This window comes from Bombina bombina, chromosome 4 (genome assembly GCF_027579735.1).
Source record: "Bombina bombina isolate aBomBom1 chromosome 4, aBomBom1.pri, whole genome shotgun sequence".
In the NCBI taxonomy this organism is placed as follows: domain Eukaryota; kingdom Metazoa; phylum Chordata; class Amphibia; order Anura; family Bombinatoridae; genus Bombina; species Bombina bombina.
Genome location: NC_069502.1, coordinates 956,483,886 through 956,502,166, shown reverse-complemented (window position 1 = coordinate 956,502,166; position 18,281 = coordinate 956,483,886). Strand labels below are relative to the sequence as shown.

The 18,281-nt window shown below is 39.1% G+C and overlaps 1 protein-coding gene across 1 annotated transcript in view; it reads right to left on the bottom strand.

Moving 5' to 3' along the window:
- The window catches only part of FBLN7 (fibulin 7), a 330,654-nt gene that overhangs the window by 4,916 nt on the left and 307,457 nt on the right, over positions 1-18,281 (bottom strand). Inside the window, exon 7 of the mRNA XM_053711966.1 lies at positions 9,672-9,810. Within this exon, the coding sequence (XP_053567941.1) occupies positions 9,672-9,810 (139 nt within the window). The remainder of the gene's footprint in view (positions 1-9,671; positions 9,811-18,281) is intronic.

Sequence of the window (18,281 nt, the reverse complement as noted above, 5' to 3'; positions counted from 1 at the left end):
TTCTTGCATTTCAAATAAAGATACCAAGAGAATAAAGAACATTTGATAATAGGAGTAAATTAGAATGTTGCTTAAAATGTAATGCTCTATCTGAATCACAAATCCCATTCCCACAAATCCCAGTCATTCGACCGAAGGGAAATGGAAAAAAGAAGTAACACAAAGGTGTAGAGGTGCCTGAGGTTTAGTCAAAAATAACTGTCTTAAAATAAAGGGAGGGGTTGTGTACTCACCATATCCGGAAATAAATACATTTATCAGGTAAGAATACATTTTGTTTTCTTTCCTAAGATATGGTGAGCCCACAATGTCATCAATTACTGTTGGGAACCAATACCCAAGCTAGAGGACACAGATGACTAGGGAGGGAGAACAAGACAGCAAAACCTAAACAGAAGGCACTACCGCTTGAAGAACCTTTCTCCCAAAAAAAGCCTCAGCCGAGGCAAAAATATAAAATTTGGAAAATTTGGAAAAAGTATGTAGACAAGACCAAGTACCAGCCTTGGAAATCTGTTCCACAGAGGCTTCATTTTTGAAGGCCCAAGAAGAGAAGAACAGCCCTTGTGGAATGAGCTGTCATTTTCTCAGGAGGCTGCTGACCAGCAGTCTCATAAGCCAAACTAATCATACTTCTCAACCATAGAGAAAGAGAAGTAGCAGTAGCTTTCTGACTCTTACGTTTTCCAGAGAAACAAACAAACAGGGCAGAAGATTGGCGAAAATCCTTAGTCGCCTGTAGGTAGAATTTCAGAGCACACGCAACTTCCAGGTTATGCAACAAAAAAATTTTATGAGAAGAAGGATTCGGACAAAGAGAAGGAACAACAATTTTCTGATTAATATTTCTATCTGAAACCACTTTAGGAAGAAACCCCAACTTTGTACAAAGAACCGCCTTATCAGCATGAAAGATAAGATAAGGCGAGTCTCACTGCAAAGCCGAGAGTACCGAAACTCTCAGAGCAGAAGAGATAGCAAAAAGAAACAAAACCTTCCCAGATAATAACTTAATATCTATGGAATGCAAAGGCTCAAACGGAGCCTGCTGCAAAACTTTAAGAACAAGGTTAAAACTCCAAAGAGGAGCAACAGACTTAAACACAGGCCTGATTCTGACCAGGGCCTGACAAAAGGATTGAACATCTGGCAAAGCCACCAGATGTTTGTGAAACAAAACAGATAATGCAGAAATCTGACCTTTTTAGAGTACTGTCTGACAATCCCTTCTCCAGACCTTCCTGGAGAAAAAACAAAATCCTAGGAATCCTAACCTTCTTCAAGAGTGGCCCTGGATTCACACCAATAAAGGTATTTACGCCATAGCTTATGGTAAATCTTTCTAGCAACAGGCTTATGAGCCTGAATCATGGTCTCAATGACCGACTCAGAAATTCCATGCTTATGAAAAACTAAGCGTTTAATCTCCAAGCAGTCAGCTTCAGAGAAATAAGATTTGAATAAAGGAAAAGACCCTGAGTTAGAAGGTCCTTCCTCAGAGGCAACCTTTAAGGTGGAAGAGATGACATCTCCACTAGGTCTGCATATCAGATCCTGCGAGGAAACGCAGGAGCTATTAGAATTACCTATGCTCTCTCCTGTTTGATACGAGCAATTACACGTGGAAGAAGAGCAAATGGAGGAAGCAGATATGCTATACTGAAATCCCAAGGAACCGTCAGATCATCTATCAGGGCAGCATGCGGATCTCTTATCTGTGAACCGTATCTTGAAAGCTTGGCATTCTGCCGAGGTGCCATCAGATTCAACTCCGGCACCCCTATTTGAGGGTTAACCTGGAGAACACCTCCGGATGGAGAGTCTGGGATGAAATGTCTGTCTGCTCAGGAAGTCCGCTTCCCAGTTGTCCACCCCTGGAATGTGGTTGGCAGACAGCAATTGTGAGCTTCCTCCCACTGAACAATCCAAGCCACCTCCATCATGGCTAAGGAACTTAGAGTTCCTCCCTGGTGGTTGATGTAAGTCACTGAGGTAATATTGTCCGATTGGAACCTGACAAACCAGGCAAAGGACAACTGAGGCCAAGCCATCAGAGCATTGTAAATCGCTCTCAACTCCAAGATCTTTATGGGGTGAGCCGACTCCTCCCAAGTCCATAGTCCTTGCACCTATAACGAGTTTCAGACTGCTCCCCAACCCATCAGGCTGGCATCCGTGGTCACAATCACCCAGAAAGATCTCCAGAAGCATGTGCCCTAAGACAGATGCTCCTGAGAAAACCACCACGGGAGAGAGTCTTTTGTCGACTGATCTAGATCTATCCTCTGAGATAGATCCGCATAGTCCCCATTCAATTGAGCATGCATAACTGCAGAGCTCTCAAATGGAATCGAACAAAGGGAATGATGTCCATGGCAGCCGCAGACTACAGAGAGAGGCAAGAGGAAATCATTTTGGATTTTCTGACCTCTGACAGAAATATTTTCATAGATAAGAAATTTATTATGGTCCCTAAGAAAACTACCCTTGCAGCTGGAAAAAGGTAACTCTTTTCCAGATTCACTTTCCATCCATGGGAACATAGAAAAGACAACAAAATCTCTGTATGAGAGTTTGCTTGTTGAAAAGATGGTGCCTGAACCAATATGTCATCCAGGTATGGCGCTACAGCAATTCCCTGAGCCCTGATCACTGCCAAGAGGATGCCCAGAACCTTTGAGAAAATTCTGGGAGCTGTGGCAAGGCCAAACGGAAGAGCCACAAACTGAAAGTGTTTACTAGAAAGGTGACTCTCAGGAACTTGTGATGATCCCTGTGAATGGGAACATGAAGATACGCATCCTTCAGGTCTATGGTTCTCATGAAGTGACCCTCTTAGACTAAGGGAAGAATGGAATGAATAGTTTCCATCTTGAAGTTCTAGAATAAGTCGTAAAGTTCCCTCTTATTTGGGAACCACAAACAGATTGGAATAGAAACCTAGGCCCAGGGAGTAAAGATCTCAAACACATTTCAAGAATGCCTCTCTTTTTATCTGGTTTGCAGATAATCTTGAGAAGTAGAATCTGCCCCTGGGAGGAAAGGTCTTGAATTCTAAATTGTAACCCTGAGATACTATGTCCACCGCCCAAGGGTCTGGAACATCTCGTATCCAAGCTTGAATAAAATAGAGAAATTCAGCCCCCCACTTGATCCGATCCCGTATCGGGGCCAACCCCTTCATGCTGATATAGACTCAGCTGCTGGTTTCTAGTCTGACGTCCTTTAGGTCTAATCATCTTGTCTTGTGGTAGAAAAGACCCTTTTCCACCCTTAAAAACAGAAATATTTCTGCCAGACCAGGACTAAACAAGGTCTTATCCTTGTAAGGAAGCGCCATAAGCTTGGACGTAAAGGAAAAATCCACTGCATAGTAGAATCAAAAACAAAAGAAATGGCTAACTTAAGAGCCTTGATTCTGTCCTGGATCTCCTACAAAGGAGTCTCTGCCAAATTGAATCAAGACGTCGCACCAAAAAATGCCGCACTTGACACAGTGGCATACAAACTTCAAGTAAGCCTCCAGCTTCATCCATGGATCCTTAAAAGAGTAGCTATCTTCTATAGGGATTGTAGTTCTCTTAGCCAGAGTAGAAATGGCTCCTTCTACTTTAGGCACTGTGCTCAGTGAAATTTAATGGAGACAGCGACAGGAAACATCTTTTTAAAGACGGGAGACAGGGAAAAAGGAATCCCATGACTTCACCCATTCATATGAAAAAAAATCTCCTTGCACGGTCTGGAACAGGAAAAACTTCCACAGAGGAAGGAACATTGTAGTAACTATTAAGTTTACTATATCTCTTAGGGTTGACAACGACAGGCGTGTCAGAGTTGTCCAAAGTAGCCAAAACCTCCTAGTAATACCCAAAGGTGTTCAAGCTTAAATCTGAAGGATACTACTTCAGCATCAGATGCAGGAATTATACTGTCCGAATCTGAGATTTCACACTCAGAGGCTACCAACGTATCCTTCTCATCAGACTAATGAAGGAGGGCAATCTGTGTAGCAGGCGATGGAACAGAAACCTTACTATCTGAATCTCTAATTTTCCTCATGCGTTTTCCCTTTGATCATAGGAAAAGCAGATAATTCCACAGATACCATCGAAGATACCTGCGCATCAAAATCTGCTGGCAAATAAACTCCTCCAGGAGACTGAGAGGAAATACAGGGCACTATATGTGTAGCCATTAAGGCTTGGGACATTTGAGGAGAAGCTGTGGCAATGCCTAAATAGCGACATCCTAAGAGACATGAGGCATAAAACAAAAAGAACATCTTTATTTATTAAAATCTTATTAGAAATAAGAGGGACAAAATTGCTCAGAAAAAAAATGTTAGCCTCAGGACACGATAAGCATTTATTCACACGAACAGACCCCTGTTCCTAGATCATGAAAAATGCTCTCACTTAACATAATTTATTAGAATTAGACATAGTGGTTCACAAGCTGAGATCTACGGTCTCAGAAATAAAAGTTTGAAAATTTAGAGCCTTACTCGCTGAGAGAAATAATTGCTCTAATAATCATGCACTGTCACTTTAAAAAGAAAGATCGTCTTTACAAGATCTCTAAGCAAATAAACAGAACTGTGCCGCATGCAAATCTTCTTCCTCAGATGAAGAAGAAATAACCTACACATAAACAATAAAGGATCCGTTAAAAAATACCTGGTCATGGGGATACTCACACAATTGCATCCTTAACCTAAAGGAGCGCTTCAATTTTAAGTGGACGCATGAGAAGGTTTCTCATTTGGGAGTGAAGATATCCAATAGTGCTACACAAATGGTTAAAGATAATTATCTTCCCTTGCTGTCAGAACTGCGTAACCTAAAAAATACCTGGGACCATAAATCTATTTTGTGGATGGGGCGCATCGCCTCCATTAAAATGTTTTTCCTTCCTAAACTTACCTACCTGTTCAGATGCCTCCCAATCAGAGTTCCTATGCAACTTCTCTTACAGTTTCAGAGCAAGATATCAAAGTTCATCTGGCAGGGGAAGACTCCCCGAATTTCGCAAAAAAAACTAAAATTCCCTATTCATTTGGGAGGTCTAGCATCATCCTTAGTGGTAAAATACTATGAGGGTGCTATGCTCACACACATCTCCAAATGGAGAGTACTCCAGTCTTGCGACAGATTACGGGAAATTGAACATGCCTCACTGCCCTATAGTGTCCTTTTAAAGGATGTAATCTGGACCCCACCACATAGCCGCAGAAATTTGGGAATCAGTAATATGGTTATCCTAGAATGCCTACATGTCTGGGATAGGATTCGGCATTGCCAATTAATTGCCCCTCACCCTTCTCCTATTACATTGATAGCTGGTCTCTTCACTGGGCTGATAGAAACTCATCCTAATATCTGGGCTCAACTGGGGATTAAGCGGGTCTCGGACTTCTGGTCTGCTTCGCAGCCAGATGGATTCATAGACTTGGCACAAATGGAACCTCTTACAGCTATTCCTCCGCTTCTTTTTTTTGAGGCCCCTCAGGGTTAAAAGCTTCTTGAAGAGCTGGGGTTTCCTCCCTGTCTCCTCTCGGCAACTCACCCCGTGGGAGACTATTTAGCGGGCAGGGCGCAGACTTGTCAAACCTTTATCAACTCATTATAGAATACTAGACGGATCAGTCCAGCCTGAAATTGCCCCGCATCTGACGAGGTGGGACACTTTGTTGCATGCTCAAGTATCTGTAGATTCTTGGCAAAAGGCCATCCTTCTGACAAAGAAAACCCTTCATTGTGTTACAATGTTTGAAACTTACTATAAGGTTATCTCTCAATGGTATTTGGTCCCTTCCATTTGTCCAAGATGTTTCCAGGAGCTTCGCCCCTATGTTGGAGGAATTGTGGTCTCCAGGGCAGCATGCTCCATGTTTGGTGGAAATGCCCTAAAATCAAACCTCTTTGGGTAAAGGGGCATCGCACTCTTACTGAACATGGTATCAGGGTTCCGTTGGCTCAGCCACAGCATTGCTACACTTAGACCTACACGACTTACCCAAGCACCAAAGCATTTTCAGTATATACATGTTAGCCTCTATTAAAACTAACTTAGCTAGAACCTGGAAAAGAGATTGCCCCCCGAAGTGGAATGAGATAGTGAACACCATGGCTTTCCTATACAATATGGAAAAGTCCATATACCTTGACTTAAATAAATCTGACTTGTTTGAAATGATTTGGGATGACTGGAAAGACAAATATGAAACCTCCTGGAGCCCATCTGCCACAACACAAGACTTTGCGCCCGCTCCCCATTAGATAACTCATAACTCTCATATTATAGACTTTGCCCCTAAGTAGGTGATTTCCCCACCCCACCCCTCCTCACAATCATGCTCCCCTCCCCCCTCTCCCCCATTATCTCCCTGATACATGTCAATTAAGGTGTTGTATTAACTACCCTTTGGTCTCCCATTATTGTCCAATTTTGTGTTTGCATTCATCTCTGTACTTATGGTGACCAACCTCTTTCTTGTTTCTTTGTATACTACTTATTTATCTTAGGACTGTTTGGTCCGTATCTTTACTGGATATTTAAGACTGGAATGTGGTGTTTGTGTTGGGGTCCTGCGAGTCCCCCATTGTTTCTCCTAAATCTGTGAAAATTAATAAAAATTATTATTATTAAAAAAAAAAAAAACCTGGTCTCTTGACTCAGAGACAGCGGGAAAACACACCGCTCCGTTCTCAAGCTAAGGAGGCGGGGAAACGATATTGGTTAGGTAAAAACAGCTGCAAATGGTGCAGCTCCATTCTCGGCCAAAGAAGGAGGAGGAGACACGGATCAGTAAGAAAAATTAAATGCACAATTAACAGTGCGCTCATTTTAACCACCGGCACCAATTTTGTTTTATTTATTTTTTAATACAAATGACATCAACTCATATTTAAAATTCGGATTTGTACTATAAAATCCTGATTCATCTTAATCCTACCTATGTCTATTTAAGCCGATATAAACGACTGATACCCAGGATAAGAGGAGGCGACTCCCTCGTACCATAGGCATTAAAATAAAAAAACTCACTCAGAGGTTACCAGTCACTCCCCAAACAGGTTGTATCCCACTATAATACACTGGGAATTAGAGAGATAAAAACTACAGCTTGACACTGAAAGGAAGGATAAAATGAAAGTGTTAGAAAAAAACACAGCCTCTGGGGAAGACTCCCATATCAGGAGTCAAACTCAACAAGTCTCACACATATTAGAAGTGCCTGCAACTGCCACAAAAATCCTTCCCCAAGTATTATAAAGTCCCAATATAAACTGGATTAAAACTTTTCTAAGTGCAAGTCTCCTAACCTCGAAGAAAAAAGCACTTACCTGCAGTCTGGCCATCTGGCAGGAGGACAGCTTACAAGGCATGAGAGGACACATCTCCTCACAGAGACCTGTAGAAGAGAAAGAACAGAGTAAACCTACTCTGGCTTTCTAAACCATGGGCAGCAAATATGTTAGGGAAACGTAGCATTTGCTGGCCACTCGTCGGAATGAATAACTGAAACTATTTTGCATTCCCGCTGAATGATTGGTATAAGAGTGTTTCTGTCACGCCGGTGCACATAAAAATATCGACAATCAGAGCCTTACTTGAGACCAAAAACCCAAGACCCATCAATTCTACGTCCATGGTTTCTGTTTTCTAAATCTGCATCCATATCTTCGGAAAGAGGAGCATTATTTAGCATTCTTCCATGATTAATTTGGATGGGGTTATCATCTGTGCCAACCATCTTACCTCGTGCACGATGAGAAACGATGGCTACACACACCTCTCAGCACATATTAAACCAATCAGTTACAGCATTGTAAAACTTTACTGTAAGAGTCACTGTTGTGTTCATGGGTATTTCCATGACAAAAAAAGCACACCAGTTCTGAAATTTTGCACAATTTGAGATTGCAATGTAATTCTCGGTTTATATCTGTATAAAGGAAAAATAAAAAAAGTGAAGTTTGGCACCCTCTACGACTAAATCGAAGTACTGGTCTGTATTCCCCAGCTATGTCACATTTTCTGTGTTCTTGCATAACACTACCACATCGGTGACAAGGCTCTGCATATTGTGGTACATCCAGAAGATGTAACTGTGCTCTCTTCTGTGCAGATAATATTTCAATAAAATTATTTTAAAAACATTTTAAAGGGTAAAATCTTCCTCCTCGTCTTCTTGCGAATCTAAAATCAGTATATGCGTTGTTAGACTGTCTGAAATTCTTTTAACAACATTTTAAAGGATAAAATCAGTTAAACTGACAACATTTCTAGTCAGTTTAAAGGGATAGTAAAGTCCAAATAAAACTTTTATGATTCAGATAGGGCATGTAATTTTAAACAACTTTTTAATTTACTTTTATCCTCAAGTATTCAATTGTTATTCTTAGTTGAAAGCTAAACATAGGTAGGCTCATATGCTAATTTCTTATCCCTTGAAGGCCGCCTCTGCATTTGACAGTTTTTTCACAGCTAGAGGGCGTTGGTGCATGTGTTTCATATAGATAACACTGTGCTCATGCACCTGAAGTTATTTAAGAGTCAGCACTAATTGCCTGAAATTCAAGTCTGTCAAAAGATCTGAGATAAGGAGGCAGTCAGCAGAAACTTAGATACAGGGTAATTACAGAGGTAAAAAGTGTATTTCTATAACAGTGTTGGTTATGCAAAACTGGGGAATGGTAAATAAAGGGATTATCTATATTTTGAAACAATAAAATTTTGGGGTGTAGATTTAACAAGGGCCGCTGCTCCATAACTTGTCCGCTGCCTCTGAGGCTGCGGTCTTCAATCAGCCCGATCCTATAGGATTGACACCCCTGCTAGCGGCCAAATCTGCAGGGGGTGGCATTGCACAAGCAGTTCTGGTGAACTGGGAGTGAAAGAAACTAGGCCGCTGCAGAGCGTGACGTGGGGGGGAGAGTCCGTTGCTGCCCAGCTGATAGGGTGAGTTCACACAGCCCCGTGATGTGCAATTCTGGTGAACTGCTTGTGTAATGATAAATGCCGACAGCGTATGCTGTCAGCATTCAGCGATGTCTGTTGAACATGATACGCTACAGCGTATCATTTCAGACAGACATTGGTAAATCTACCCATGGTGTTTACTATCCCTTTAACTGATTTTATACTTTAAAATGTTGTTAAAATCAAATCAGTATATGTCTTGCTAGAGTATATGGCTTGCAGTAACAGTATTTGTTTTAGATTTATACCTATTTATAGAGACTTCAGATTGCTTCTGTTTGTATAAAGGGTCTTTTCATATGAAGGGGAGGGTCTGCTCTCAGCCCATATCCGTGGGTGTCCCAGCCTAACCTCATCAACAGTACTAAATTGGGAGCTTCTAAGTAAGTTTTTAAAAGGTTTTATACTGGATTCTGATATCAGTATCTGTGCATATTCTTCTTTATAGTAGTGTCTATTACATGCAGTTAAATTAAAATTGGTTTATATTGTCCCTTTAACTGAGAATGTTCTCACAGAAAAGGCTCTAAGAAAAAAGGATTTTTTTTTTTTTATTAGTCACTACCTGAATCAGAATGTTTAATTTTCACGTCATTTGTCCCTTTAAAAAAAAAAAAAAAAAAAAAACACACAACAAACTTAAGGTGGGGAGTAGCCTAGCATTTAGCTTTAATGGCGGTACTTACATGGGTGATGTTTTCACATAACTGATATTCCCAGTGGATTTAGGGCACTCAGGAAAGACACACTGAAAGCCACCTCCTGTATTAATGCACATCAATCCTCTGGTGCAGTTGTTCTGTCCTGTACTGCATTCATCTATATCTGTAAGTGAAACAATAATAGAAAAACAATGCTGTTAATCCCTAATATATTGAGACAAAATACTTGCTTCAGTGGGTTAATATAGATGTTCTTCACACATCCTATAATACATAAAATATAAACTCCTTATTCAAAAACCAACTACAGTATATGAGAACTTGTAGAAATTTCACAATCTATACATAAAATATCCTGTTTTACAAAACTTTTATTAAGATTTTTATTTGGTTTTTAGCTAAATTATAGGTATAATTCGACATGCAAATTTTTAGTGTATTTTAATAAAAAAAAATAAAAAAAACGTTTCAGACTATAAAGTAGAGTTTAAAAAGCTTCACCTTTTAGATTATGTATTTTTGGCATTTTTTATGAAAGCCTACATAAAACTGTTGTGTAAAAGAATAAACTTTTTTTCCAGACATCCTTAAAAATTGATGTTAAAAAAAATGATAAAAAAACTTTTGTATGCTTCATTAAAAAACAATAATAAATTAATTATAATACATTGAAATTGGACTATTCCTAAATTCAAAGGACTAGATTACAAGTGGAGCACAATAATTAACCACCCATTACAAGTGAGCGGTAGCAATTAGCACTCCGAAAATTAACCAGCGATCCAATCTCTGGTTAATATTCTAAAAGTGCCCCAAATGCTCTCAAAATAGAGGGCATTATAGTTTTTCATTTAAAAAAATATAGCTTTTTTTTAAATAAAAAAAACTGCACTAGGTAGTTTTGCAGCTTTAAAGTTGGTGGGAGTGGAGTGTTAGAAAAAAACGGCACTGAAAAGTGTCTTTTTATTGCAGCCTATGGGAACTGTGTGCTCCCAGTAAATATATATGTATATGCTTATATACACATATAAACACATAAATATATATGTATATAGTCAAATACATATATTTACTAACTGCACTACTTACCTCTTTGCTGCGCAAGGTTCTGATGCCGTCGGTGAGCTCTTGTTCGCATTGCTGTAAACTTGTAATACCAGCGCACATTAGCGTGCACTGGTGTTACAAAGTGGAGCGCAAGTGGAGCGCAACTATTGCTTTAGCGCTCCACTTGTATTCTGGCACAAAGTGTCTAAATATAACGTGTCAAATAATCATCAGTATTTTACAAAGTATCTATCATCTATCACTGAACCAAACATCACAAATATAATTCAAAAAATGGAAGAGATCAGAAGGGAAAATACTTTCACCAAATGGAATATTTTCTCAATTGTTATTATTATTTACAAAAATTTTAAAGAGTTGTTTAGCAACTAACATGAGTACAATTATGAGTTCCATGTTTTCAATTATAATGGATTGATTACACAGCTGGAAAATACGATGCAGTCCTAAACACTTAAAGGTACAGTAAACAACTTGAGATTTTAATACAAAATGTTTAGTTATGCATATAAAAAATAAAAGTTGCAATATGTGTTCATTACTTATTTTCCCCCCTTTTCATGTTATTTTGCTCTTAAAAAAAATAGATCTTCTTATTCTCAGAGCTGAAAATGCAGAGTTCTAAAGACTAACCCAGTTATATATCTTCCCCTATTTGGCTTTAGCAGATAACACATTAAAACAAATGATATTATGATAACATAATTGTCTGGGCTAGGCATGTTGGCTTCTCTAAATAATGCAATGGGGTGGATAGAGTTTGGCTAATGAAAAACAATTGCAGCAAAAACAAATGTTATTTTAAAAAATATTTAGACTGATATTTTATTATTTAGCAAGACAACAGGAATGTGAATTTAGCATCTATATGATTTCCACTTAATTTTAAAAATAAACAGTAAAAAGCCTCAAGAATAAGATATACCATGCTAAATGGCTTTTCAATCATTTAAGTTTTAGAGAAACCTTAAACTTACAGTATAGATCAGCAATTGCACTCTGTATTGCAATATAATATTTTAAAAAGTAATTAAAAAAAATTGTGTTGTTAGAATAGTTTACAAGGTATTGTAAATCAAGAGCTTTTGAGGAATACACCTCTTGGAAGCTTTGATTGAATGATATATATTCCTAGTCTCTTTTTGTGTTGTTAATTATGGCAAAATGCAAATGTTGCCGGATCAGATCAATTTCACCATATTTACATATGATGAAGGCGCTCAGGATCAGGACTCCCAGGAAGTAGTGATACAAGCACAATTGTTAGAGATATTACTGCAAACGCAGGTAAAATAAATAATGACCGTACAGCACAATCTTATTTTAATTGTCTTAACTAAACATTTTATAAAGATATTAAGGGGTCAATTTATTATTGGCCGAATTGGGCCAATTCACCCTGTTTCCATGCAAGCCTTTAGGCTCGCCTGAAACAGGAGTTAAGAAGCAGTGGTCTAAAGACCGCTGCTTCTTAACTCATATGCCACCTTTGAGGCTGCGTACAGCAATCCTCCCGATCCTATACAATCAGGCTAATTGACACCCCCTGCTAGCGGCCGATTGGCCACAAATCTGCAGGGGGCGGTATTGCCCAAGCAGTTCACTAGAACTGCTTGTGCAATGCTGAATACGAACAGCATATGCTGTCCGCATTCAGCGATGTCTGGCGGACATGATACACTACAGCGTATCATGTCCGCCAGACTTTAATAAATTGACAACAAAGTCACAAACTTCCAGGCTTCACATACCTTTCCATTCCAGGTATACAGATGAGAGTGAAATGATTCAGAAGGGGTCACGTTATAAGATAAAAAAAAGATTTATGGGGGCGTGGCTAGGCGCAGACATGATCGGATGTATATTTTGAAGCTCCTGAGAATAATACTTCAATCTACTCTATATTATAAAGTTTATCCTGCATCTAGCTACAAAAGATTATCCCTGGCATCAGCATAACCCAGAGATACTAATGAGAAGTAGATCGCTCAAACCATAGCTCCAAACTCTGATCTGCGCAACTGAGGCCTATGAAAGAGATCGGACGCGACTTTATGGAACCCCCCCCCCCCCCCCGGGCCTCCGGGTAATGAGGTCGTTCTGGGACTGTGGTCATTCACCTCACTGATCTAAAACATACTGCAATTTTTCCTGCTTGCAATGATTGGTAGTACTAATTAACGTAGCCCACTCCCGATCATGCTCTTGCTAGCTCGATGGGAGTCACGCATGCACCAAGTGCTGGATGACCACTTCAGTGAAATAAAAAACTTCCTCAATGAGATCTGTGCAAACATTCTATCGCAAATATGCGAGCCATCGGCAAAAACATACTCAGAAACCTGCAGTGTGCAGGATCGCGGGCTGCTATCGGCATTTGACGAGTCTGCCCAGGAGACTAAAGTGGAGGATCCAGACGACACAGTCATCGCCATTGAACTTATAGCTGGGGCTGGTCACCTAGCACCGGATTACACACTTCCAGCCTACCAAAGCAAATTACTGGTATATTCAGAGTCCGGAGTCGATGTGAAGGCGTTGACACTAATTTTGGAGACTTTATTCTCAAGCCTTCTAACATACCTCGATCCAGTAGATTTTGTCGCTTTATCATCTGTCATGCGGCAGGGTCTTGTGGTCCTTCAGATTGACACCCGAACTGGGATTGGGTAACTTGGACTGTGAAATTAAACATATATAAAGGGTCCCTCTTCCCATAATGGTGGGCTTTATTCATATTTTAGATGTCAGAGCACGGCCTCTGTAATCTATGTTAGTGCTGAATATTAGGTTTGCTGTTATATTTCACCAGAAGAGCATCGATTACAGTCATTTATTCAGCATTGTTGGATTTCCCTACTCATTAGAGGCAGCTTTACTCTCTAGTTTCTGCATAAGTAGTAGCCTTAATTTTAACAGAAAATGTAGATCTGATATGTTTGCTAAATCAAGCAGTACTACTTCTCAGCACTCTATAGTTGATCACTATGTTTGATGTTCATGTTAATAATCAAGAGATGTCCTAATGGTTTTCTTCTCACACTAGAGGCAAATTAATATGCAATATTTAATTATTAATGGTTCTCATCTCAGGTTAACATAGGGGCATGAGCATACCCTTAAGTGGGAAGAGAGACCTCATATAATAGAGGGAATCTTCCAGTTTAACACCTGATAGTGCCCATCAAGGGGGATCATTACATGCAAATATCTTAGCTTATTTACAGAGAAGAAGGTATATTTATAAATGTAGAGATGCTTTAATCCATAACATTACTAATCTGGTACTTACTAAAACACCTTATTGTATTTATCTAAGCCCTGTTGGCTCACCTTATGCATACCAGTATATTCCTCACTGTTATTCCATATCCTCCAAGTGAGTCTCATGTTCAGATTTTTGTAACCCCTTTGTCTGCGGCCGAGACATTGGGGACCAATGTGTTTAGTCTTCAGCAACTACTAAAGCATAAGATGTAATACTAACTACTCTAAACTCCAATCTGTAATTGATGCTAGTTCACATAGATATATGACATATAATATACATATTGTCAAGTTTCCCTGTTCTCATGAGGATTCTGTATTTTGTTCAGAGATGCTGGTGTTTTGTGTATGTTTGCAGATAAGGTTTGTTTAATTACACTATAAGTATTTAACTTTGATGCCGATATATCTTCCTTCCCTATTTTTTCTTATAAGACTCTCTTTAGATGTTTGCGTCCTATGCTGAATTAAAATGGTAGCGATAGAGAACCCTAAGGCCTAACCAGTGTGACTATATGCTTTAAACGTAAGTCGGACCAGACTTACTAGGTAGGGTATTTTAACAGACATCCTGTTTGGTTGTTAATCTCTGTTTTGCTAACTACATACCAATAAGTTACTTAGTGGGGTGTTTGCAGTACGGTCCAGAATGCTTGTATTTTTATTATTATTCACCCAATCTGGTGAATATCTCAGAGGTTTTTACCCGCATTCTCGCACCTACACATACAAGATTGCAAAAATGTGTCACCTCCCATAACAAAAGAGTATGTCATAGCTTATAAAGGGCCATTATAAAGTTTTATACTATTAGGTAGCTATTCATGTTTTGGAGGTGCTAGTGTTGAGTTATGTTATAAATTTGTATATAAAATTTAAAAATAGGTATCAATACCCAGCAGAAATACTAGGTATATATATCAAGTCTGTTTCGTTGGGTTTTAACATTTAGTTTGGATATACCATGGATATACCATATATGATGATGTCTGTATCTGGTGACATTGTTTACTTATAAGCTGTATATGTACAGGCTATTGCATATCAAAAATGTTGTGTGTATCATTATAGTAACCATATTGTTTTGCTAAATACCTTAATAAAAAACTTTGATTTATAAAAAAAAAAAAAGATTTATTAGTTGCTGAGACACATAAAAACAAAAATGAGCCTTAGCTCAAAACGGACATTCCAGGGTCACAGAACGGCAACTGCAGACATGTTTCGTGCGGTTCTACCACACTTGATCACTGCTGAGTTTTTGCCGCCACTGGGACCTCTATTTAAAGCAAAACAACAAGTACTATAAAATAAACAATTAACCCCTTCATGTCCTTTTAGAAATATGCAACACTATAGTGCAGTATAAATGCAGAGTATGATCTAATAGAAATTTTAATCCACTATATCAGTGTGCTTTGGCTGAATAAAGGAGACATGAATTACAATTACTAAATCATTATTTATATTTTCAAGCAATAATAATCTGAAAAAATATATTCTGGAAAAATAATAATACCCTGTGATATATTGTTTGTCTTGTATCTTACTGTTTTGATTTTCTTTGAATGATGTACTATACATTACAGATTTATGGTTTTGGATTTAAACTTATCTTAGTATATACTAATTTTAATACTACATTAAATAAACAGATTTACATCACTTTCCTTGTTTATACCCAAGGGAATCTGGTATTTAGCAAAAAAATCCATTGGACGTCTTTATAATCCAATTTTTGTATCCTACCCCCTCCTCTTTTATGTGGTGGAACATAATCAATCGCCTGAATGGACATGAGGGATGCATCTCCTGAGTGCACAGATTTGAAATGTCTAGATACTGGTGTCAAGATGTCAGGGTCCTCAATATCTCTTATATGTTCTAGGGCCCTGTCTCTGAGTAGTCGTTTAGTTTTACCTACATATTGAATCTTGCACCCCCTGCAGGTGAGTAGATAAATAACATAATTAGATTTACAGTTCAATTTGTATCTAATATTGTATACACATTTTGTTACTGTGGAGGTAAAGTTTGCACTCTCTGTTACATGGCTGCAGGTTTTACATCTCTGGGCCCCACATTTGTAAAAACCTAGTCTGTTTGGTAACCATGTTCGAGTGCTTTCATTTGGTAAATCTGAGGGCGCTATCATATTGCCTATGAGATGTAAAACCTGCAGCCATGTAACAGAGAGTGCAAACTTTACCTCCACAGTAACAAAATGTGTATACGATATTAGATACAAATTGAACTGTAAATCTAATTATGTTATTTATCTACTCACCTGCAGGGGGTGCCAGATTCAATATGTAGGTAAAACTAAACGACTACTCAGAGACAGGGCCCTAGAACATACAAGAGATATTGAGGACCCTGACATCTTGACACCAGTATCTAGACATTTCAAATCTGTGCATTCAGGAGATGCATCCCTAATGTCCATTCAGGCGATTGATTATGTCTGCAGTTGCCGTTCTGTGACCCTGGAATGTCCGTTTTGAGCTAAGGCTCATTTTTGTTTTTATGTGTCTCAGCAACTAATAAATCTTTTTTTATCTTATAACGTGACCCCTTCTGAATCATTTCACTCTCATCTGTATACCTGGAATGGAAAGGTAAGTGAAGCCCGGAAGTTTGTGACTTTGTTGTAGATTTCTTGTGCCCTGGACGGAGGTGCATCGGCTGGGCTCCCTTTTCCCGCAAGTAGTGAACAGCTGATCGAGCTCATCGAGCTCACGCCGGAGACACGCTGAAGCAACGCTGCTCGATATACACGGACCCCCAGCATTGGTAAGCGCCGCTATCTCTTTGTATTATTTAATAAATTGACCCCTATATGTTGAATTGAATGTGCCTTTAACATTAATAAATATTCAGTTATAAAGTATTTGTAAGGCAACATTTTGGGTTTAGATTAACAGAACGTTAGCATTTGTAAATTGTTCTCAAACCTAACTTTTTTTTTCATAATGGCCAATTTTATTATTTGTTGTTCTTAAAAAATAATTGTTATTAAATGTTTTTATTTGTTTTCTTTGGTTACTATATCAATCTTTTGCTAAATATCATTCTTATAAAAATGACTTACAAAAAATGCTTTTGATGTTGAAGTAATTACCTTGTTCTGGTGTAATGTGTTAAGAACATAAACATGCCAACACAAGATTGGAGACATAATAACTATTAGCTAATATTTGCTGGAAGAAATAACAGAAAGATGCAATAAAAGACTGCATAAAAATATCACCAATAAGTAGCAAGCATATGCCAGCCAGTATCCCAATGAAAATCTGTCTGTCTAAGACTTAAAAGGACATAAATACATTCCATGTACCTCCCTCTAATCATGGGTGCTGCCATTTTTAAACTTAGGTTACACTGCAGGTATCTAAAGGAGAATTGCTACATATATGCAAACACGTCAGCACTGGAATGCAATGAAAGGCAAATTTCAACATGGAAGCACCCCAGTGGAGAATAACCTCAGTGCTTATAAAATGTACTTAAGGCCAGATTACAAGTGGAGCGCTATTTAACACTCCTGCTCAAGCGTTAACAGAGCTAGAAGTAAGCTTTTTGGATTCCTGAGGAGCTTCCTGTTGGGGCGGAGCTTTCGCGCTGGTAGTGATCCTCTGGTGCGGCGCTGTGAGCATTTGCAGCATCTCAATCTCCCCCCGCCACTAGCCCCTTCCCCCCGCGATCCTCAAGAGCCGGTTTGGGCATTGAGCGCACTTGGAGTCCATTGCTATGGAAGTTCCCAAATTTATTTGGTGGCCTGTGGTGTACACCGCTATCGACGAGTCAACCCAAACCACAAGAAGCGACTCAAAGGGAAAATACCTGTCGTGGGGCTGGGCTGTTGCAACCGGAACCAGTGGGCTGCACGTGTGAGCAAAGTGCCAATTGCTAAGTCAAGAGTCTCACAGTCTGTACCCCCGCTGGTAGGTTGGGATAGGTGGTGATCGGAGAGATCCGGATGCACTTCCCCTCCTCACGGTATTGGAAGATACAGAGACGTTAGCAGCTATCCCACAGAGAGCCAGTTAACTCGGCAATTCCTGGCATTGCTTACATAAACCTGTATGGTGGAGAAATTCAAGCTATTGTCCCCCTAAACAGGACCTCTGACAGATCACCATAAACAGATCATCACAATGTGGCTTGCAAGTATCTTCTATATATTCTAAATGTTTTGCACAAGTGATTTAAAAATACTATTTCAGCACAAGTTAACCCCTTTCAGCGCTGTTGTAAAAGCTGAACAGTATCCTATAAATTCTTTGCAAGAGGAGTTAT